The sequence below is a fragment of the Protomyctophum bolini genome (assembly GCF_963924005.1).
Source record: "Protomyctophum bolini genome assembly, chromosome: 17".
NCBI classification, from domain to species: Eukaryota; Metazoa; Chordata; class Actinopteri; order Myctophiformes; family Myctophidae; genus Protomyctophum; species Protomyctophum bolini.
The window spans coordinates 12,878,125-12,903,447 of record NC_137878.1 but is presented as its reverse complement, the minus strand read 5'-3'; the positions used below and the strand labels follow the sequence as shown (position 1 = coordinate 12,903,447).

The 25,323-nt window shown below is 44.8% G+C and overlaps 1 protein-coding gene across 1 annotated transcript in view; it reads left to right on the top strand.

The window, feature by feature from the left end:
- The window catches only part of trappc9 (trafficking protein particle complex subunit 9), a 285,531-nt gene that overhangs the window by 146,508 nt on the left and 113,700 nt on the right, over positions 1-25,323 (top strand). The window contains exon 20 of the mRNA XM_080787679.1: positions 15,728-15,838. Within this exon, the coding sequence (XP_080643805.1) occupies positions 15,728-15,838 (111 nt within the window). The remainder of the gene's footprint in view (positions 1-15,727; positions 15,839-25,323) is intronic.

Below are 25,323 nucleotides of genomic sequence, written 5' to 3'. Positions count from 1 at the left end.
CTCACCCTTTCTCTCTCTCCGTCATGTATTTCTGTCTCTATTTGACTCTCTCTCTCTCTCTCACACACGTGTGCACACGCACGCACACGCTCTCTCACACTCACACACACACACACACACACACACACACACACACACACACACACGCACGCACACGCGCATACAAACACTATCTCTCGCTATCTGTTTTTCTCGCTTCAATCCACTTGTCAGCTCCCCAACTGTTTGGAGAAAAAAAAAAGCCCAGCAGAGCAAGAGGGAGACTGATGGCACCGCAGTAATGGCCACTTGAGGTGAATCATTAGCTGTAATAATATCTGCGGCTTAAACCATCCATCTTGGCTAGGCGCTGATAGATCTGGCACTCCCACTAGTGTATCGCCACCGTCATCCTGCCACCATGGGCCAGTAACTATATATATATACCTGTGTGTGTGTGTGTGTGTGTATATACAGTATATATATATATAGGTAGCTTTTCGTGCACATCCAAGTGGGGGAGGTGCTGGTAGGCAAGGCGTAAAATGTAGACCAGGGGAAACTTCCTTAGAAGAGGAAGGGACCGAACACTCCAGAGACGCTCAGGACAAGATTATTTTTGCTTCATTGCTTTATTTGCACGACGCATTTCGCCGTGTGTAGGCTTCGTCAGGCGCTTTGCGAAGGTGCATGCAAAGCACCTGCCGAAGCCTACACTACAGGACGTTTCCCCATGGTCTACACACAACATTGTACTTGAGTTAAGGTGCCGAGGTATATTTTCACTTGAATACCGATGCATGCTGTATTTAAATGATCAGATAATTATTAGAGATCACGGGATCTACTGAACGTGAAGGGCGATACTAGGGGGATGACATACTGTGTGTCGTAAAGGCTCGATATTTCAGTTTGCCATCTCCCCCTTCACATTCAATAGATCGCGTGGTCTTTTGTGGCCAGATGCAATTTCCTGGGGTCTAGTAAGACTATAGTAAATCATAATGAAGAAATCGCCGTAGACATATTTACCTAGGCCCATATTCGCCCCCCTCTGTCAAAAATTGCTAAAATGAAAGAAAGCTTTTACTTTCTCTAATAACGACCAAAACACAAACCTTGGTTGGAAAATACAACTGTTACTGTCCACCACTGCCCACCTGGGGAGGTTCACTGAGTCCAAGCTCATTTGTTGCCCATCAGACACGACGACGGGGAGACTGTCTGACCGGCTGCCTCTGAGAACATTGTCAAAATGACTTAAATTGTCTAGATGCTGGGCGTTAGAAAGCGTTCGCCCGTGGAGAGTAGAGCCAAATAAGGCACAGGGTTCATCTCTGACCACAGGTCTGTTTTCACAGAACTCACAGTTTATCGGCTAGTATTCAACCTTTTTTTGTTACTGTAGTACACATTGGGAATAGGGTGGAGTAGGGACAGAGACGGGGGGGTGAATCTGGAGGTCCAACAAACAGGGGCTAGGCCAGAGTTAACCCATTCAGGCCTGAGAGCAGATTCTACATCCTGACAGTTTTCTGAAAAAGCTATGTTTCTTTGTCTGTCGTCAGTCATTTTTCAAAAATAGCTAAAGCATAGCATAATGCTAAAATGATAGGGACATGGACCTATCTAGGACCAAACCGGACAAACAGATTGTCCAACTTGAAATGGTGTGTAAACAACATCAAAAGAATCCATCAGTGTGTGTGTGTGTGTGTGTGTGTGTGTGTGTGTGTGTGTGTGTGTGTGTGTGTGTGTGTGTGTGTGTGTGTGTGTGTGTGTGTGTGTGTGTGTGTGTGTGTGTGTGTGTGTGTGTGTGTGTGCGTGTGTGTCTCAGTTGACACAGTTGGCTTGTTGAAAAAGGCTCTATTGAGTCTCACGGATGTCAACAAAAGATATCTTGGTAGTAGTGGGTTTATTGAATTACTTGGTCATATCGAGACGTAAGCCTTTCAATCTGCTTGAGCTAGACAGCCTTCTCTTTCTCTCTCCCTCTCCTCTGTCACACACGCGCACACACACACACACCCCGGAATGAAGATATTTTCAGATGGGGGTCGACGGCGGCCAATTTCATATAATTCTGGGGGTCCTTGACATGAAAATGTTTTAGAACCACTGACATAGAAACAGAGGTTTTTCAGAAAACTGTTTAGAAGGCATTTTGTAGAATCTGTTCTCAGATCGGTACAGTATTACCGTGGGTCTGTAGTACGCTGTACACTGCTACCTGCATTCATATGCCAAACACCTTCTACTACACTGCATATAGCTTTTGTTTAATACTCTCTTGTCCAGTCTCCCCTTTGACCTTCTGTGCAGTTGAGTGGCTCCCAGTCGTGCATTGACACAGAGGAAGACCTTGTCGTGGGCTTTTGCCCCTATATAACGTGACAGATTTGTTAAGAGGATGACCGGGGCGGCGAAAGGAAGTGTGAAATACTCAGTGATCCATACAGTACAGTGACCTGCTAAAATCACATTCTGTGCGTGCCGGTTTTCTCCTTTTTTTCCCTTTCATGTGCGTGCATACACGCACATGAAAGGAAAAAAGAATGAGAATGAAGTTCTTTTACATTCTGAGGCAGCGTTATTTGAGCCATACTAAAAACTACAATTATACCAGTAAGACGCCTGAGGTCGAGAAGCGACCTCACCCTGTAGGGCGTGCACACAATCCACCTGGGTGACAGCAGACTGCTGGGCGAGTGCTGGCGCTTTGACATGGGGTGTAATATCTTAATTTTCGGGCCTGTTGAGAACTATGGTTTTCACCGGCTGCCGGGCGAGGCTGCACTAATAACTTTGGGGCAGGCCCGTCTAGAGTTTAAATGGACCGGTATCAGTCAGAAGGGCAGAAGGGAGACATCGAGGATGGATGGGGAATGATCAACATATGGAATGTCAGAACAGGTCAGCTCCATATATGGCGATCTAAGGGTTTGAGGTTCCATCCCTGATGATGTCATGTGATGTTACGTGCTCTGTCCCTGATGATGTCACGTGCCTGACCAACACACGTCACGTGTCCGCGAGGGGAACTGCACAATTCCAGCGTTAACTGCGACCTCCGGCCGCAACAAGGGTCTAGGCATTTATCAGACACTCTCATCCAGAGTGACTTTTAAGGTCGGAGTAAGTGGCCTGAACTCTATAGTCAACAAACGGCAGGGTAAATGGTCAATTAAATAGAGTGCAAGGGAAATGATTAGGTGCCACACTGTATCTTGGATACCAGGTAAACATCAAACTTAACGTCTGTCTAAATGCATATGTTGGGCGGCGGTGGCCCAGGGGCAGAGCGGCTGGATGGTAACCGCAAGGTTGCCAGAGTTAGTGTCGAAGTGTCCTTGAGCAAGACACTGAACCCCTAATTGCTCCTGATGTGCTGGTTGGTGCCTCACATTGGTTTCCGCCGCCATCGGTGTATGAACGTGTGTGTCAATGGGTGAATGTAATGCACAATCTCTGTAAAGCGCCTTGGATGAAGGCGCTATATAAATGCGCCATTTACCAATTGTGTTTTCTAAATGGCAGACCTGCATAGTGTAACGGACGTCTATCGAAACGGGCAATACAAAGTGATATACAGTTAGGAACGAGCAGTACTCGTGCGGAAGAGTCTCAAGAGGTGAGTTTTCAAACTGCGCCTGGGAAATGGGGAGTGACACCCAGACTCCACTGGTGCCATATGAGTGCTGTGTTGAATAACCCATTCTGGACGGGAACCCGTTTTGGTGTTTTAACTCAGCATCATGTTATACTTTAGCTATTGAAAAATAGCAGATCTACAAGCTCATAGCGCGCCACCGAGTGGCGCGCTATACGAGCTTGTACGTCTGCTATTTTTGAAAAGTCGTGGAAATGTGACACAAATCTTTGAATATATGTTATTTCAGAGGACTTTTTATTTATTTCGACGTCAGGCCTAAATGGAATAAGTGTTGCATCAACACTGGCCGTCGGCCGTTGCTGTGCTGTGTCGACATCAATTGTGTCCAATGGCCTTATGCATAATCCATGAATGTTGTGCCTCTCCTGATGTCCTCCGAGGCAAAAAAAACAAACAGTCCTCTGAAAACGGGAATGACGTCAAATTAACGGGAGCGCCGATGATGACAATGCAAGGGCGTGCGTGCGTGCGTCGCGCCGACTGGGGCGTGGGTGTCATTTCACAATTTGGGTGGAGAATTAAAGAGCCAAGGGTGCCTGGAGTGTTGGCCTGCAGGGTATCTCGGCAAAGGGAGAGAGAGTCTTCCTGTGTCAGCTGATATAGATAACCGACGTCACTGTCAGTAGAGGGCGCCAGTTCACAGGTTTGTGTACTTTTTATTTGCATTGAAATCCCCATTTTAGATCTCTTCATATAAGAACTGTGTTTGAAAAATAAACCGATCATCCCGACCTTTTCACTCATATGGATATACGACTGAATGTAGAAATGTATACAATATACCCAAAGAGTTACACAAGCGCTAGAAATGAGTCAAACAACCCACAGACTACATTTCCGGGTAGGCGGGGTGGCTGCAGCTGCCCCGTCGCACAACAGAAACTGACTACGTTTTTTTATTTTTTTATTGATATATAATGTTTCGTGGTTACTACGAGTCGAGTCACTGCCAGCTGAGCTTACGTCAACGAGGAATCTCAGGAATGCAATGTGTCGACAGCTGAGCGTGACGTATACGTATGAGCGGCGACATTGCTGTCATACTTGTAGTTTCAAGGCTTTTGCGCAATTTGCGGCCAAAATAATTACATTTTTTCCAGAAACTGGCTGTATCAAATATGAATGGACATCATTAACGACACACAGCCACCCCCCTGACAGAAAGGGAGTGATGATCGGTTTATTTTTCAAACACAGCGACCTAAAATCCCCCTATGGGGATTTCAGTGCAAATAAAAAAATACATGAACCTGTGGACTGGCGCCCTCTACTGACAGATACGTCATACTTCGGTGCTCCATAAGTGAGCATGGTGGATCGTGTCCTGAAGGAGGCGAAAGTAACTACAGTACATTTACTTCAGTACTGTCTGTACGATTAAGTACAATTTTGAGGTACTGTATTTGCACTTTACTTGTATTTGCATTTCCAATTGCCAGTACTTATACATTTATTTGAAAACTTTAGAATTGGATACTACTTACTTTGTAGATTTTGTTTATTAATACAAAGCATACAGTAACCACTTCAGGCCTACCTGTATATAAATTTGGACCATACTGTAGCCGTGCTGCGACACGCCTGCATATCTGCTACTTTACAGTGACACTGACACCTGCACACAACCAAGCATAACATGACTTGTGTTAGTTCTACTAGATCTCTATTCTCTCTCTCTCTCTCTCTCTCTCTCTCTCTCTCTCTCTCTCTCTCTATCCCTCTCTCTCACACACATATCATATCATCATCATAATTATCCGCGTTTAGTAAATTATAGTTCCATTCATTAAACATGAACATTATGAGTGAAGACCTGCTGAGTTTCATTCCCGGAGCAGAAGTTCAAAGATGGCAGATTTCAATTTGCAGACAAAGTGGCTTCAAAACGGTCTGTAGAAAGAAACCAATGGGGCTCCCTGTGTCGATTAATTTGACAATCTATGGTGCCACCTCACTGTTATCGCATGCTGTGATGCTGCACAGATTATACTGTATATTGCAGCATTTCAGTGTTAAAGGAAAACCACTTGTGTTTGCAATCTACAGGATGTAATCCATAAACATCAAAATGAGGAGTAAAAAACAAAACATATTTTTTATTTTTTTTACCAAACTAAACTTTAAATAATGGCTAAAAGACAAATGTTACACATTGGTGTTGTCAGACTAGTATGATTATATTATTCTATTGCATCCCTGTAACTTCGGACCAGGACGTTTTATGCCAGTGATTGCAGATTGTATTCATCTGACAACACAACATTATTGCTCCTTTAAATCAGTGCAGTTGTCCGTGGAAACAAAATGTTAAGACACACCTGGCGGTATCCTTTAACGATCTATTTGCAGCTAAATATAGCACCTCATTGGCAGCACTCTAAATCCAACCGCGCTAATTAAGGCCATTACATTGGGTCTAGGGAGGGATATGTCACGTATTTGTGCCTAAGGAGCGCTGCAAAATCACTACTTATCGATTGCAGATCCACAGGATTGACTGGCTGGCGGTTGTCGTTTCATTGATCTCTTTGGTCTTTTTGCTCTCTCCCGTGGCGTGTGCCATTTGTGCCACCCACCCACTACAAAATATCAATGTCCCGCAGCTGTCCACAAAAACATCAATGTTCCCCCCGCTACCAACAAAACACCAATGTTCCCCCCGCTATACCAACAAAATATCAATGGCTGGTTTTCCCAAATACATTCTGTGTCGCTCGTAGCTTGAACACACCCCTCTAGGCCGCAAACAGATGCCCGTGTGCGGCCAACATAGAAATAGACAACCTAGATCTTTAGTAGTGACTTACTCACCTTTTGACTATTGAACCCACCTGCCTCAAGAGATCGCATTTATATCCCTTACTAACTAAGGTGCGACCTTTCTGCTGTAATTCACAGACCAGATCTCAGGCTCTTGATATAGAGACTTGGTTACTATATATATATATATATATATATATATATATATATAAAAGAGTGAAGAGAGCCTACTGTCAGTCCAAATATCCAAAATAAATACATTTCAGAGGCGAAGTGATGTCGGCAAGGTAAATGTAGGCCTGTATGTATGAAAACGCTACTGCCCCATTGTGCAAGTAAATTAAATTGAATAACATTTGATTGTGGGTTAATAAATATAGGCCTAGAAAAGGAGGTTAAATGGGAGGCTATTGTGCAGTCATAAGTTTCCAATACAAGCTAGTTAATTCAGCATTATTTTATTGACCGGTCAGGCCGGTATGGTAGGCCTCAGGCCTACCATTATAGGCCTCAGGCCTACCATACCAGGCCTCAGGCCTACCATTGCGTGGCACAGCTATGCACAGAATATCTATGTTCACAGTGAAAGGGCATGTGAAACCACACGCTTACTCACTATGCATATTTCATCTGGGAAACCCAGCCAATGTCTACAAACGTACTGCAACTGCCTACGAACCGCCAGCCGGGTCCCAACTTGTCACGTGTTGGCGAGTTTGCCTGGTTGGTTTCTGTCGGACCACACAGGAATGGGTGATCGTTAGCGGAAGGACCTGACTGCTGATGCTTGTCCGCTCCGATGTCGGTCTGCATTGTGTTGGACAACTCTTCCCATTTTACACCCAGTTAACCCATTTTGGGCGGGAACCACTTTCGGTGTTTTAAACATTATGTTATAATTGAGCTATTGAAAAATAGCAGACCTACAAGCTCGTATGAGCTTGTAGGTCTGCTATTTTTGAAAAATCTTGAAAATGTGGCTCAAACCTTTGAATGTATATTCTTTCAGAGTGAACGTTTTTAACTCAAACCCTTGCTTCTGAGAGGTCCCCTGGAACAACGTATTTTCAGATGGGGTTCGGCGACCAATTACATATCATGTGTGGGGGTCCTTGACACGAGATATTGAGCACCACTGATACAGAAACATGAGGTTTTTTCAGAAAATGTCCGATGTCAGGCCCAAACGGGTTAAGCCTTCATGTTACGGTCCTGTCCACAGAGAGTGCGACGCCTGGTTTGTAAGAGGTGTTCCGTCCCTGTAAGCATCCTCCTTTCCGATCGATAATGGGAAAAAGGCTGATCTCACGGTTCATTGGCCGGTGCCACGAGACGGTTCAGAAATGGATCACACTCATTATTTGGCTGCAGAACGCGCTTTGTCTGCACGCCAGTATAGCTTTACCTTCTAAAGGCGTCTAAATGTGTCCCCTTCCAACAGACACAATTAGCTGGTAATGAAAATTGAGCTTGTTGCATATTTATTTTTATTTTTATTTTGTGTAACAGTGATTCAAGTGAAGGCAATAGTGTTTCCTTATATGAGGTAGAAATCATAATGCGTGCTCCAGTCATTTATGACCATTTTGATGAACAAGAAATGTCTATCATAAACACATTCCTGCTGAGTTGCTACAGTTGTTCATAAAACCATTCTGTGCCATTATTACGAGGGTTGGGATCCTTTAGAATTGTAACGATTCTGGTTAAAGGACGACTTCACCACGTTTCAACCTATCTTCATATAATTAGTCCTCACTAGTGTCCATGATAAAATAGAACTTTTTTCGGTGTCTGTGTCTCATAGGAGGGTTATGGGCAGTTCAGAAACCTGTCTTCCAGTGACGACATCGATGGGGAATCCAAGCTAATAGAAACTGTAGGCTTATTCCTGAAATGTTAGTGTGATAATGGAAGCCATTGTTCATCGCAGTAATACAAATCTAAATATAAAAAAAATAAAAAAAATGATGTCACTGGAAGGCGCTAGGACGTGTACACACATTTAACATTTGTTTTAGTTGGCCTCCAAGGCCACCATACTCTTTGCTCTTCGCGCACACGTGTTGTCGTTCACTTCCCTGTATACGGATCAGAAAGAATGCCTGGTATCTGCTAATCTAGGGAGCTCTCCGTGGTTTTGACCAGATGGATATACTAAGCTCTTCATTTCTGACTTCTGACCAGCTGCCTCTCGTTCAAAATATGAATGCGATTTTATCGTAATGATAGCGAGGTAAACAAGCAAAAATATGTCTCCCGGTTTTTGTCCGGAACGGAAAGAAACATGCGCAGTTGAGACCAAGGAAGCTGAACGCGGTTGGCTGCATATAGCCCATTGCGCATGTTTCTTTCCTTCCATGGAGCACCATGGAGCAACATGGCGTCGCCCGTACGGTATTCGCGTCTCCTGGTCTTTAGGCAGTCCTTGGTGCTGACGGGGAAGTCAAACACGCTGGTATAACTCCACATAAACAAGCTAATCTTTGCAGTGCTCATGGAATGTTCAATGTCAAACGAGCTTCAGTGCTACTTTTTGAATCTGGGATAAAGGAACCGACACAAACGGCAGTTTGAGTTTAAGCCTGCAGATAAGATAAGCCAGATAAGCTGCTTGCTTGCGTTTGATAGTGTTACTGATAGTGTTACTGTTGAGAAGTTTACTTTTTTAAAAAGACAGAAAGTGGGGTAGCAAAACCCCACTCGGAGCCCACTCTGTCTCTGAGCTCCATAAATTGCTCTATGCAGGAGAAACTACACCTGCACGCACGCACACCCACATGCGCACTCACGCACGCACACCCACACTTGCACTCACGCACGCACACTCACATGCGCACTCACATACGCACACCCACATGCGCACTCACATACGCACACCCACATGCGCACTCACACACGCAAACTGCTAGAGGCTCAGAAGCCGACTCATTTTCAAATGTAAACAAGTGAGAGATATTGATATTCGGCAGATGAATGATTTATGGCCACACCGTACAAGCAAATTACTGGGTCAGTTTTGTTTTCACTTTGAAACACCCCGGGGTTGCCTGAAGCCAATCTGAGTCATGCTGCATGTTGACAAGAATACACAGACAAATAGTTTAAAACCCACTTTGTTTGGTTTTTGAATTATTTATTCAGTTTAGATTTTTTATGTGCCCCCATTCCAGAATCCAGACCATGAGTTAATACATATCTGAATGTGTTAACCCCTTGCAGAATGGCGTCCCTATTTTGGGCATATGTGAACATTTTTAGTAGTAGAAAAGGGACCTACCCTGCAAGGCCAGAAATAACACATTTCTTTTACACCTTTAATTTGTTGTCGACGTCGTACAAGGCTTCTGATGAAGAAAAGTATTTAAAAAATAATGTTTTATAACATGTTATAAATCGGGTCATATCGATATCGGCGAATATGCCAGTCTAACCACCAATCCGACACAGGGGTAAGGGGTTGACACTATGGCTGCTATAAACATAACACAACACGAGATATATGTGGCCAGACTGAGAGACTGCCATTGGATTTTTTTGAGTTTTCGTTTTCCCATGTCATATGAAAGCAGGGAATCATAGCTTCAAATCGACATATTGGTTGTTCAGTTTGACCCACCAGTTTTGGAGATATGGCTTATAGAGTAATGTCTTGCAGGTTCACTTCTGTGGTCTCTTCTCTAACAGTACATCTAGCGACATGTTTAAGCATTTATTTCATATTTAGCTAGATATCTATAAACACAACACGAGATCACAACACTAGTATTGGTATCGGCTAACGAATAAATTGTGGTATTTTGTCCATTTCTGACCAATCTCTTTACTTTTCTCAAATCATGTGTTGTGCATTGTGCCATGGGACCTGCTCTTTTGAATATTTCCCAGAAAGCGGCACAGGGGAAAAATATAAAAGTGTACTTTCATATTTGTATGAATTCATGGCCTATACGGTATGCTGGATGTTTGTCAGTTCATGCTGGCATCGGTGACTTTGAACTTCAGTATAAGGTCTCATTGTCTCCAGTGGTGTAAACAAACAGAGAGTAAACGTCTGAGTCTATATCCCTGTCCTTTATGCCGTTTATCTGGGACGCTTAGTGCATGAGCAATGGGGTCTCAGTTCTTCAACGCCTACTGTTGTGGTCCGGCCGTCTGATTGATCGCCCCGGCTAAGCGCCCTGGCCCTATAAATCAGTACCTCACCCCTCTCAGCACGTTAATCATGTCTCCCGACAAAGACAAACAGACAATTAAAGAAACATGGGTAGATCTTTAAAAGAATATACGCCATAAGTCTCCCCACACGCACGGGCAGTTTATTAGGCACGCGGGCAGGCTCTTTTTAAGCCACCATTAACCCTGATATTAGCCAGGGGTAGAGGTGCGAGAGCTCCCTGTTTGGAGGTTTATGTCGAGGAGCTGAAGAACAAAGAAAGGCACACACCGCTGCATTGGCTATTTGGCTTGCATTTGTTCCATTGCATCTGCAACGTTAAGCCTGTTATGCTCAGTTGACCGAGGTGAGCTTCTTGTATCAGCTGTTTTTTGCCATCATTTGTTCGCCCCAGAATGATAGGTCTATAGGGTTCATGACGTGACTAGTAATCCATTACAAGGCGAGAATCCCCACGTATACGTGAACTGTTACAAAATAAATATACTGTAATAAAACACAGTGGCGGTGGAAAGTAACTACAGTAAGTCCAAGCTTGACGAGAATACGTTTGTACTTTTACTCAAGTCACTTTTGAATGGAGGACTTTTACTCCTAACAGAGAGTATACTTACGTTGTGGTATTGATTATTTTACTTGTAAGTAAAACATGTGAGTACTTTTTTTTTTCTTAATACATTTTATTCAAAGAGTATGACACATGCAAGTTTCACAGAAATAAAATACAACTCTTTTTTTTTTTTTAACATTTTCTCCCACAACTCCTTTCCCAATCCTCCCGACCCTCCCACCATCTTTCCCCACGAGGCCAGACATACAAACCAGCAACAAATATACACAGGTATAAAACCAATAGGTTGAGTACATAACTAAGATACAAAGACATGGATCACATGGTTATGTTCACAGAAATAATTAATAAACTACGTAAAATAAGAGACATAAGATTAATAATATTCATAATAAAAATAACGAAATAAATAAAACAGTGTAACATGTGAGTACAGGTCGGCCACTGGAATACAGCATCGTCTCTGTCGTCACATCACGGATTTACGGTTGTAAACAAGTGGGTGAAATGTGTTCACCGTGGTTTGGGGGCGGAGGCAGGAGGAAAAGGGTGAAACGTGTGTGTGTGTGTGTGTGTGTGTGTGTGTGTGTTGAGGATATGCGGAAATGTAAGATAGCATAATCCACAGAAGCGTTTGTGCTTATCTCACGCACACACACGCCTACTCGCTGCAAGGGCTGACGTGACGATAGGTTTACCTATGATCCTAGATTACTGTTTCTATACATTTGATGTATTACCTCATGTTCACCTTTTGCTTTACTGTAAATCGCTCTGGATTATAGGAGCCTCTGCTGAATGCCTAAATAATCGTTAATTGTAATTGTTGGAGTTTAATCGTTTGTGATATATATAATATATATATATAAGGCCTATAATTCTATGCGCTGTGTAGAAAGGTGTGTGCATGAGGAGAGCAGTGCGATCCCACAGATCCAAGCAAAGTATATGCTCGAGTAATGTCGTTCCCGGCGGGTGAAAAGCCCTTTATACTAAATTGTGCCGAGGTGTTTCTGCCCGGAAACAGCCGATCTACAGATCTACAGCTGTATATAGCCGATCTACAGCTGTAGATCTGTAGATGGGCTGTTTCCTGGCACAGTGGCCCAGGAGTATAAATCAGGCACATGAGACTGAGGATGGGCGAGAGCCCGAAACGTCACAGCAGCACTCGGGTGTAAAAAAAACAATAATTGCAACCGGAGCCCACAGTGTGCGAGCGTTCTCTTTTAGTCTTCATGTTATATTAGATTTTCTTTTCGCTGAGCACCTGTCCAGCTTTGGGTGTGCATGTGCATGTCTTTCAGCGTTGCTTCTGCCCTGCTTGTGATTCCAGTGCAGTGGGGGTCTTATCTCATTGTGGGCGGGAACCCCTTTTGGTATTAGCATTATGTTATGTTTTAGCTATTGAAAAATAGCACATCTACAAGCTTGTAGCTCTGCTATTTTTGAAAAGTCGAAGAACGACTGACATAGAAACATAGCTTTTTCAGAAAACTGTCAGGATGTAGAAGACATTTTTAGAATCTGATCTCAGGTCAAAATGGGTTAAGTTGACGTCACGTGCGGGAATTGGAGGGCGTCGTTCAAAGCCAAGATATGAAAGAGCCAAAGGGCTCATGCAGCACCATATGAAGAAACCCATCATGGAATTAACTCGTTTGTGAATATGTATGAGTTCACTATCGTTTCCCGCTAAAGGCCAAGAGTGGAACAGCCTTTGAGTCGCCATATTGTCACGTGCAGGGGTTTGCCAGCTTTTGATTCATTACAGCTACTCTAAAAACAAACAGCTTTGGGTGAAGAGAATGAATGTACCTGCGCATTTCCTAAACGTATGGCAAAGCTGTAAATTAGATGCAGAGAAGAGCAGGGGGATTAGAAAGAAAAACCCAGGTCCGCCCCGGTAACACGATGTGCACTTGCACGCACTACAGTGGAGAGATAGCGAGTGCATTCTCCGGCACCGGCAGCAGCCACGGCACTGCCGCACACCTCCCGGCACGTGCCGGCACCTTTTGGCACGTGCCGGCAAGTGGCGGGGCGGCAGGGGTGCCGGCATGTGCCGGGAAGTGCCGGAAGGTGCCGGCACGTGCCGGGAGGGGTGCGGCAGTGCCGTGGCTGCTGCCGGTGCCGGAGAATGCACTCACTCCTTCTAGGGAAGTGGGGACACAAGCAACAGGTGTAACGTGTGTGTGTGTGTGTGTGTGTGTGTGTGTGTGTGTGTGTGTGTGTGTGTGTGTGTGTGTGTGTGTGTGTGTGTGTGTGTGTGTGTGTGTGTGTGTGTGTGTGTGTGTGTGTGTGTGTGTGTGTGTGTGTGTGTGTGTGTATATATATATATATATATATATATATATATATAAGTATGTATGGATGTTGCAAGCTTCCATTGAAAAGGAATGCTATCCTGTATCTTTATAGCTGCCATTGTAAATGCAACATCTATTCAAATCTATGTGTTTATGTAAATGTCCTGTTGTAATAACCTTGTTGTGTTTTACAAGTGCCTCTTTCCCCCTTCATGTTTTTGGCATCTATGCCTTTCATCTGTAATTATAGAGAGGGGGGGGGGGGGGGGTAACCTTTTTTTGGGGGGGAGGGGTCAAATCAACCTTTTGAAATGGAGGCACTGCGTTTCTGCGGTCTTGATCTAAATCGCAAATTGGTCCTCTCAGGATCTGCATGAGAAAAGCAAGACTCGGGGATCACGTGGCGATGGCCTTCTGCCCACAGGTCTGCAGTGCTGATGAAAGCACAGCCACCTTTTGATGTTATGACAAGGAGTGAAGAGGGCTTCACACTGCGTCCCCTCTTCATCTCATTTCTCACGTGTGTGTGTGCGTGCGTGTTTCCGTGCGTGCACACGTGGTAGTGGGATGAAACCTGGTGTACAATGTCCTGCTAGGTGTCTACTTTGTTGTACCGTCATTACCAAAAACAACCTACATCGCGTCATGATGCCTTGTTACTTTTGTTAGTTTGGAAGGGGGAAAATGGCATGCCCACATATAGGGACACCATGCAGGCTCACCGGGTTGAAAATGGTTAAATAGTAGCCAGCCGGGCACCTATAGGGGTATGCCAGGGTGATATACACTATTACACTCGATAATCTGACAGGTTACTGTATATCAACCACGGAGGTGGCTCAGGGGTACAGTGACCGGATGGCAACCGCAAGGTTCCCAGTTGTGTCCTTGAGCAAGACTCTGAACCCCTAATTGATCCCGATGTGCAGGTTGGTGCCTTGCACATCTGTGTGTGAATGGGTGAATGTAATGCACAATCTCTGTAAAGCCCCTTGGATAAAGGCGCTATATAAATGCACCATTTACCATTTACAGTACTTAGGCCCTATGTTGTACAAATTGCAGGGAGGGATCTACAGGCGTGCAATGCATCACGTTGGTTGTGACCTTGTAGATGGACTATTTTCACACATTTTGGACAGTATAATGACATGCCCGATGTGGGGACGCCAGGTTGAAAGTAGTAAAGTGTCAATCAACAAAATTGTCCCAAATGTGTAGTGTAATTCCACTAATGGAGTCTTGTTAAGATAGGTGGCGTGTTATTGGCACAGAGTGCATTTCACACGCTCATCCATAATTAACGTGACAGCGGGACGAGGCAGAAGAAAATATATTTGACTTGGCAAATTGCACTAATATGTTGGGTGTCTGACAAGCGCATACCGTATTACATAAACAAGCAGTGAGTAACAGTTGGGTCTTACATTTCCTAGCTATCTTTCACAACGGGTTGCGAGCTTTGTAGATCAGCTCTCCTCGTGCCAGTTTTCACTTGTAGGCCTAATGACAGGCCCAACATAGGGATTGATTATTAATTGGTAGCTGGAAACACGTCACATGGGATGACACATGGTGGTCCATTAAATATTCAACACTCAAATATCTGCACAAACCAATGGTGGTTGTGAATGCACGTGCAATACACGCACAAACAAACTTGGAACAAGCACGTACCTCGTGTGTTTTGAAGACAATGCTAATTGGTAGAAAATCTAGTTTGGTGGACATATTCCACTAACTATACATTTCCGCTATTTACTTACTACAGTTCACAAACCATAAAGGGGGGCTGGCATAACAACACACCGCATGCACGGACGCACACACACACACACACACACACACACACACACACACACACACACACACACACACACACACAAGCAGGGACGAAAACATAATCTCCATCCAGTCCAATCATTCTCGCTTCACTGTGAGTGAGTGTACGGTGACCTCAAGGTCGAAGCCTCTTGAAATGCATGTGTTATTTTATTCATTATAATCCGGATGGCGCATATTCTAAATGTTTCTTGTGCAAAGGGTTCTTGTTTTTGTCTCGCTGCAATACAGTATGTCAGTGGGTTTCAGGAGATCCCCTGCAAAAGCACTTAATATGGCATTACAAACATTTTAACCACTGTATCCATTTATATGTTAACCATCCAAAAATAGCATATGTACAAGCTCACGGCACGGCCTGAAGAAAGAGGAAATAATAAATAATAATAATTTAAACATTTGTAATAATTCCACAGCACACGCCAGTGTCACCTGCTGCTGGACGTCTTCAACTCCACGGAGCACGAGCTGACCGTCAGTGCCAAGAACAACCAGGACCTTGTGCTCCACGCCAGCGAGTGCCAGAGGTGAGTGCACTCAGCCGGTAGATCTGGTCACACTTCGCCCCCTGCCTGGTTCACTCCCTCGTCAAGGTTATACACCCGTAGCCAGGGTCCCTTCCAACAGTTTACTTTGATAACACACTGCAGCACAGAGATATATACAAATTAAAAATAAATTAAACACTCAAAATAAGATGTGTGTCGGTGAAACCAGTTTTCTCTTGCAAAACAAACAAACAGTGGGGAGTCGGGACACATTGTGACAAGCAAAGTTAGCACAGGCAGAACCGCCGAACAGGGACTGAAACAGAAACGTGACTAAAGATCAAGATGTCCTAACAAAAAAAACTACGTGAGTCTACTAGGTACTTGTGTGGCCCAGCAGTGTGAACAAGGCATCTGGTACTGATCGGGCCAGTGGCACGCACGCATGCACGCACCCAAGCGTGCACACACACACACACACACACACACACACACACACACACACACACACACAGACCGACCCTCTTATAGATGGCTAGACGCCTGTTGAGCCACGTCGCAAAGAGTCCCTTCTGCCACCGTTACATATTAGTGGACCAGATGGCATATTTCAGCAGCATAAGGGGCCTGACAGCGTCTACAGCCTCTGAATATGAGACCAAGTATTATATTTATTAAAGGAAATAAACATGCAATAAAACGCGATGCGTGTGTGAAGGGAGACATGTTGGGAAGACTGTTGGAGGGTACTAACAACAACACTCGGGCTGTCCTTACTCTGTCCCGAATACAACATGTGAGCTTTTGTAGATCGGCTGTTTTCGGTGCGCAAAACGACAGCTCGACCATATCCCTGCATCATTTGTCCTCTCCGTTACCTTTTCCCTATATCTATCCATCCTCCCACACTTCTTCTTCCTCCCTCGCTCTCTCTCTCTCTCTCTCTCTCGCTCTACCACATGCCGCCCGCTATTCCTCAGGAATGTAGCAAATGATGATTCCTGTCAGCGCCGTCTCAACGGTGCATCCTCCTCCTCGTCGCCACACCAGTGAGTGGGGGGGGGGGTGTGGTGACTCACAGGCCTCCCTCGCTCCACGGGAGAGGAATGTTATTATGTGGGAGAAATAACGGGGTTGGATATGAGGCTGCTTTTCAGACGGAGCTCAAACAGCAGAATACTGCTTGGCTCGCCAACATTTCCAAATAATCCTTCTGCTGCGAGAAAGCCACGAGGAAGTGTTGCGATCACCAAGCATTGGGCTTCTTTTTTTTTTTTTTACTTCCCGTGTCCTGACGATGAAAGATGAAAAGAGAGAGCGAGACCTAAACGTCTGAAAAGTAACTGCTTTCTTTCTTTGCTGAGATTTTTCACCCGTTGGAACCTTTTTCAACTTTTTCTGGCACTGTTGCTTTGTATTGGCTCATGTCGGCTGTGTTATGAGCCGCCATTGATTTAACGTTTATGAATATAAATGGGTTGACTGGTGCGGAACAGATGTCGACTGTCGGTTTCAGGACGCAACACAAAGTGGCATTTAGGAGATGGAAGGTGTCTGCGCCAGTACTGCGTCTCCATGTCTGTGCCAGGGATCTGTGCTGGTCCTTTGAGCTCTGCGTAGACCAGTTGGTTCTCATACCTTTTTTTGCCAAGGACCCACACATTGATGTATATTTGGCCACGGACCCCCATCTGAAAAGGTTTTGTGCCAGAGACCCCCTAGAATAGAATATATTCGTAAATGGAAACAAATAATAAAAATGTAATTATAAAAAACAATAATACAAAAGCAGATTACAAGCTCGCAGCACGGCACAAAGTGAAGACCTGCCTTTGTTATAGCCGACATATAAATTGATTGCAGTTATTTTTGAGTGGTGCAACCACTCCTATAGACAGCTATGTGTGTCTCTGGCTGGCTGGCTGGCTGTGTCCGTCCCTGGCTGGCTGGCTGGTTCTGTCCGAGCATGAACAGCTTGGTTTGTTTGCACAACCAAGTGTCACTGTTGCGCAGCACACACACACACACACACACACACACACACACACACACACACACACACACACACACACACACACACACACACGCATATTAACTGTATATATGATGATTTGGGGTGTTACAGTACAGTAGAGGGCCCACATAGGGACCCCACACAGTAACACGGTCCTTGATGGGGCTCCAGGGGGTCCCCTGCAGCTAAATGTGTTATAGCATCAACATAATTGTAGCCCTATTTTATATTTGAAAATAGTAAAAAGCAGTTTTGAATCTGAGAACAGTTGTGGTGGTGTTTGACATGCCAATGTTGGAGGAGAACCACTGTAGAACATCCAGACCACTGGCTAGGGGGTTTCACCTCATCACACTAAGTTACAGTGTGAATGGCTTTACTGTATGCATATACTGTACAATTTATAGCCATACAGCCAGCTGTAACTAGGTTTGTAAGTTTGAACTTAGTGTGAGGTGGTGCAACCGGCTCCAGGACACCGACCAAGTAAGGAGTTTTTCTTTTTTTTTTAGATGACAATGTGTGGTGAGGAATGCGAACCGCGGTGAGTTTAACGTTTCGGGCAGAAATGTCCTTTGAGGTGAGAAGCATTGTTTAATTAAAAATGTGCACACGAGCCAGTGCACCACCGTCTCCGACTTTCACTGCTGCTGTTATAGAGCCACGAAGCAGGGAAACAACAGCCCTATCTAAACTCTGCACACTCCCGTCACTGACTCACAGAAACCATGTATGTCCATATTTCTAGCGTGCATGTGTGCGTGCGTGCGTTTTTTTTATTAAGTTATGTCCCACTTACTTGTGCGAAAGCAGCAAAAGTGTCGCAAGCTTGTACAGTAGATTGACACATTTTATTTTTATTTATTTTACATTTTAAAGTGGGTTTAAGTTTGTCTGTGGGTTTTATATATTGAACCATTGACAAGTGTTAACACCCCAAACGCCAGGGGTTATTTAATCCGTTAAATCATTTATAGCAGCGTTTACCGACGGACCGGTTCATCCTGTGCGCTCAGGGCGTTAACTGCAGCTTGTGACTAAATATTAGCTCCAGAGGAGCATGGGATTTTTACACCATTTCTCGAAAAGCAACGTACAAGTTTTCCACCCGACAGTGTACGACTTGCTACTTTAAAATATAAACGGTAATCATTTGCATTTTCCGTTTGACTGGCTGTGTTATTTTGTATGTGCGTGGTGACACGGTGATGCTCTTCTATGTGGTGAAATGAGATAAAAACCGTCCAAATGTTGAATGAGGCTGTGTCGTAAAATGAAAAAGAAGTCATAATTGTCACAGAGGAAAGCTGTGTGTTTGGGCAGGGCCATCTGTCACTGTTATGAAGAGCCAAGGTTCCCATAACTCCTCTCACATTGAAAGTTTTTATCATGTCACCCCTAGGCTGTAACAAACTTAACTAACTTTAAAGCTGGGATTCGTGTGTGTGTGTGTGTGTGTGTGTGTGTGTGTGTGTGTGTGTGTGTGTGTGTGTGTGTGTGTGTGTGTGTGTGTGTGTGTGTGTGTGTGTGTGTGTGTGTGTGTGTGTGTGTGTGTGTGTGTGTGTGTGTGTGTGTGTGTGTGTGTGTGTGTGTGATAAAAAAGCGATTCATGGCAACTTCATGTACTCTTGATATACTCTTAAAATCGGTAAAAAACGTGCATATTATTTTGAAAATATTCCTAAAAAAAAAAGAGAAATGAAGTTGGGAACTTCTCCTTTGGTCCACCCATCCCTACGACATGTGTCACTGGTCATTCCCTGCAGAAAAAGCAGCTGTTTCTGACTGCTCCAATCCTGCAGAGATTACACCATTGATCATATCACCAGATGAGATGAGGATACTAATTCTTCAGAGCGATTGATTGTTTTGATGACATGTTTCTACAGATGGTCAATATGCATATTGATGCAGCCTCACTGACTCACTGATGCTCCGTTGAGACGTTCACCTTATGTTCCTATCACACTATATACTTACTGTAGTTGCCTGCCAGCGACGCGTGCCGGAATTGTTTATCTCCTATTTTTCACAACACGTTCTGAGCTTGTAGATAGTCTGAGACTATCTCAGAACGTATTATCTAGTGTTTCTGTAGCTAGTGAGGCAGCTTGATGTACAAATACCCCCCTGGACGTGATGCTAGTCATGTGTCAAAGGGACTTATACCCGCAATCCAACCTTCGATGCTGGGTGACAAGCAGGGAGGCATAAAGGCTCATTCATAGTCTGGATTTTCGGCGGTGAGGTGACCACCGCTCCGGTGGTGGTGACCACCGCCCCGGCGGTGAGGTGACCACCGCTCCGGTGGTGAGGTGACCACCGGAGCTGAAATAACGTTGAGCGGTGGTGAGTAAAAACGTAGAGAAGGGCTGGGGCGGTGTCGGTGGTTTGCTCTTCACCGCGGCTCGTGACGTCATGTTGTAGTTCGGTGGTCACCTCACCACCGGAAATCCAGACTATGAATAACGCTTTATGGGTCCCGTTTTTAGAATCTTTGGTATGATTCGAACCCCTGACCTCCCAGTCGCAGGGCGGACACTCCAGCCACAAGGCCACACTACAGTGGTGTCACGCAACAATAGTCGATCTACAGTATAAGCTCAGCGATGCATCTGCTATTTTTGAAACTTTGAACTTGAGTCCTGAAAAGTATCGGTTGTTTGGGCATAATGAGGTTTCCACCCGACAGTGACGATACATTAGGCATTCATAACACACACACACACACACACACACACACACACACACACACACACACACACACACCGCGATGAGTGAGAATGAGTTGCATTCTGCATGCGTAAAGAGGGCCGCACATTTAACCATTTAAGACCTGCAAAATGTCTTCTAAATCCTATAACAGTTTTCTGAACAGATCAGTGGTGTGCTCTTAAATGTTTTCGCTGCACGTGAAAGAATATATATTCAAAGATATTTCACACATTTTCACGATTTCAAAAAAGAAATAGCAGATCTACAAGCTCATAGCGTGGCGCTCGGCGCCACGCTATGAGCTTGTCGATCTGCTATTTGTCAACGGCTTATAAGTATAAAACAATGGTTTAAAGTGGATAAACGCTACGGCGACACAGATGCGGTCCAGGTCTTCATGGCTTAACCCTCCGTCTGCCGAAGCCGTAATACTTCCCCCAGCTTGTCCTTCGTCTGAAGTTCAGATGGCGATGACTGTCATTTCATATTCCTCACACATGCTGTGATGAATGAGGGTGTCAGGTGCACCGAGATATATTCCGGAGCCTTCAGCCCGGGATTTCTGAAGGCGAGGCTCAGTCCTTAGAACGCACTACAAATGATTCTGTCAATCAGCCGCACGCTGCTTTTCCACAACAAACCATGTTTAATTGATTTGTATAGAGGCACTTTTGAGCCGCTCCAGACGGGCACGTGCAACACACACACACACACATGCGCGCGCTTACATGCACGCACACACACACACGCACACAAGCAATCCCTCGCAATCGATCATGCGCGCACACACGAGCACAGACAGCAGAGTGAAAGCGACATCAAGAAGATAATTATATGTAGTAAAGACACATTTCAGTGAATACTGTTACAACTTAGACCTGTGTGTGTGTGCGTGTGCGTGTGCATGTGCGCGTGCGCGCGCACCCCCTCCTCCCCTACCTGTGGATTTAGGGATAAGAGGGAGAGGAACACAGAACTGCTTTCATCTGCTCATCAGTAGTGTGCGAGTTGAGTTCAACAACTGCTCAAAGTTCAAGTTCACTTCACTCACATTAAAATGTAGAGTTCTGAACTAAGTTCACAGTTTTGTCCGGCAAATAAGCCGCTCTGAGCTATTATTTTTCAATTGAACCTCCTCCCACTCATCCATCCATCCCAAGACCCAGTGACCGCCAGTGGTCACTTCCCAAACTAAATGATTGACTGCAATAGGCCCTAAACTCAAAACAACAACAACGTTGTGCAGCAATTGACATTTTGCATGTGGTTAGTGTCTGCCCTGAGAATGAGAGGTCAAGGGTTCAATCCCCGGCCGAGTCATGCCAACAAAGGGCGAGGTTGTGTGCATCGCATCCGCCTGGGTGACGGCAGACTGCTGGGCGAGCGCTGGCGCTTTGACATGGGGGGGGGGGGGGGGGAGATCAACATAATGGAATTAATTCTGTACTGGCCATATATGGAGCGTGTCTTGTGTACAGGGTTGGGATGAGGTCAGATCAATATATGGAATGACAGAACAGGTCAGCTCCATATATGGAGATGTAAGGGTGACAGCGGGGGCAGTGTCTTGAGTGTACAGGGTTTGATGAGGGCCCAGGTAGGGCCGGGCCTTAATTTTCGGGCCTGTTGAGAACCTGTTTTCGCCGGCTGCCTGGCGTGGCTGCACTAATACCTTTTGGGCAAGCCCGTCTAGAGTTAGAATGGACATGCAGGTATCAGTCAGCAGGGAGGAAGGATGAATGGGGAAGGATCAACATATGCATCGTCAGAAAAGGCCAGCTCCACATCTGTAGATCTAGGTTTGAGGTCAGATGTAGAGTTGCTGGCCAATATTGATGACATCAGGGATCTCATATACAGTATGGGCATGCCCATATTTGGCTTAATATTGATGACATCAGGGATCTCATATACAGTATGGGCATGCCCATATTTGGGCTTAATATTGATAACATCAGGGATCTCATATATACAGTATAGGCATGCCCATATTTGGGCTTAATATTGATGACATCAGGGATCTCATATACAGTATGGGCATGCCCATATTTGGGCTTAATATTGATAACATCAGGGATCTCATATATACAGTATAGGCATGCCCATATTTGGGCTTAATATTGATAACATCAGGGCTCTCATATACAGTATGGGCATGCCCATATTTGGGCTTAATATTGATGACCATCCCTGATGATATCACGTGATGTCACGAGGCATGACCATATATGTCGTGGCGTCTGGTGGGTCACGGACGGACGGACGGACTGACTGACTGACGGGAAATGCTCGTTTTCATAGTAAATGCAACCCGCGGTCGCGACTAACACTAACAGTGCAAAGGAGATGCATTATGAGTTTTTTTCTTCACCCCCTCTGGCTGGTTCAATTGTCTTGTGTGTTTACTGGGTCCGCCTGGCATAACATTATTCTCAGGCTAAATGACATTCACAGCATGGTGTTTCAATGGATTTCACACGCGGGGGGTCCGTATCGTAAAGAGACATCTGCAGAAATCATAATGATATGCTTAGAAGGGGGTAGCTTATCAAAAAGCAAATAATGTAGATCAGAATGGCATTTATGCCAATTGAAAAACAAAAGTAGCAATCTTGTTGTCACGCTATTCCTCGTAAAGAAAGATTTAAATACGTTCATTCCATCACCATGCTTTCATTATGCACATTGGTCTGTGTCAGTCTGAAATTACTAATAATTGGTAGAACAATCATTATTTCTTTGCAAATTATTCTTCCGCACACAATTGATCAGCCTTTGGGCAGCTCTATACCAGAATAATTCAAATCATCTCTTATTTCACTCTGCTAAATTATGAATGGAAATAAAAAGAGAATTATGTGTTCTGCCCCGCTGAAACCATTTGGGAGTCGTATGTATTGAATCGAGAATGTTACTCATACCGACACTGTGCAGCAACAGCAATACAAAATAATGCACAAGATAATACAGCGTTTTTAGAAAGGCAATGTGGTAAGATAAAAGAAAAATCACACCCGTGTGAAGTGAGTGGTGCAACTCCATGTGTGGGGGGAGGGGAGTTCCAGACCCACAGGAACGCACCCAGGGTGCCGCTGGCCTGATTCCGGCGAGCGGCCCCGCGTCCGAAACGGTTGAGAAATGACAGAGTTGCCGTGTGGGGCTCCCTCTACTGTACCCTCTACTGAACTGAACTGTACTGTGCTGTGCTGTACTGTACTGGCACACCCGAAATCACCGTATATACAGTTAATATGTGCGTGTGTGTGTGTGTGTGTGTTAGGTTGCACACAGGTGGTGAAAAACAACCATGCTGTTTTCGTGCTCCAACGCACCCACCCACCCACACACACACACACACATAGCTCCGTAAGGGAGTGGTTGCACCACTCAAAAAGCCTTAGCAGCAGTGGGAAGTTGAATGGTGGGTAATGTACATTTTGCATAGATTCACAGAACATGTGCATTAAGGTATGTACTGTATATGACGTATCTATGCATATATAGAGAAAGTACTGTATGCACAGTACATAATGCTGTACATTTTGTTCTATACGTGCATTCTATCTATGCAGGGTTCAGTCTTTGTGAAGTCATGCAGCTCATGTGACTGAGTTCAATCCCCAAGGCGGTGAAAGGAGGGCGCAAGACGTTCTCAGCTTGTTTCCTCTGAAATGTTCACCCCAGAATAGAAAGGCTATGGGGTCTTCTAGTGGTTAGTCATGACTCAACCCTCCATGGCTGTGCGTCTAGCAGACTCTGGGTAGTATCTGATACACTCTGATCTGTAGCTGGCTCTCTGTATGAAACCCTGAGGGGCTGCCGTCTACGCGCCATGCAGCTGGATAAATACAACCAGCCAGACCTTTTCACAGCGGGTTTCTTTGTGTCATTCATTTCACAAAAACTCCACAACTCTTTCATGAATACAAAATACACTCTTTCTCTCTTGAGGCCTAGCTGGTTTTGTTCTTTTTTCCCCCTTTCTGCTGGAGTGGCCATGCCGCACCATGCCTATACATGTTTTAATATTAAAAGATGCGTCGTTGTATGGCTATTCAGACAAAGAATGACAGCCACAAGGCGTAGATGTGTATTCATTCATACACAATGTATCGACTCATACTTCATTTTTTATTCTGATGTCTGAAGCCCTAACCCCTTGATAATATCTATGCTAATGACCTGTTTCTCAACCACATTGTCATGCAGCTGCCTGGAGGTACTGTATTATTACGGTAATTTCAGTGACCACTTTTGGTAAAAAAAATAATCTCCAGCCTCTGGACCCAATCCCAGTTCTGCGTCATCACCACAGCTGTGGCTCTTGCAGGGACATAGCGGGGCGTTGGGGGGGGGGGGGGTCATCTTCTATATGCTATCATATTGCCTGCGGCGGCCACTTCTGCGTTGCTTTCGGAGCATCGCAGGCGTGCATTAATGGCGTTAAACCACCCCCTCTCGTGTAATATTGCTTAAGGAAACCCCATGCATACTCCCTTAGTTAAATATCAGCGGTCCGCCTGATGAATGCCTTCCCACAATCAATTATGTTCACGCAGTGTGACGTGGCTGGATGGTAACCGCAAGGTCGCCAGTTCGAACCCGGGCTCCCCCAGAGTTGGTGTCGAAGTGTCCTTGAGCAAGACTCTGAACCCCTAATTGCTCCTGGACTCTAATTTTACCTCCAACTGAAACAACACAGCATGAATATAAAGTGAAGACTTTCTCGAGGGCTTTTCAGCCTATTCAGTTATGTTATGTACAAGTGCTATGTAAGGATGACTAAGATTTACTT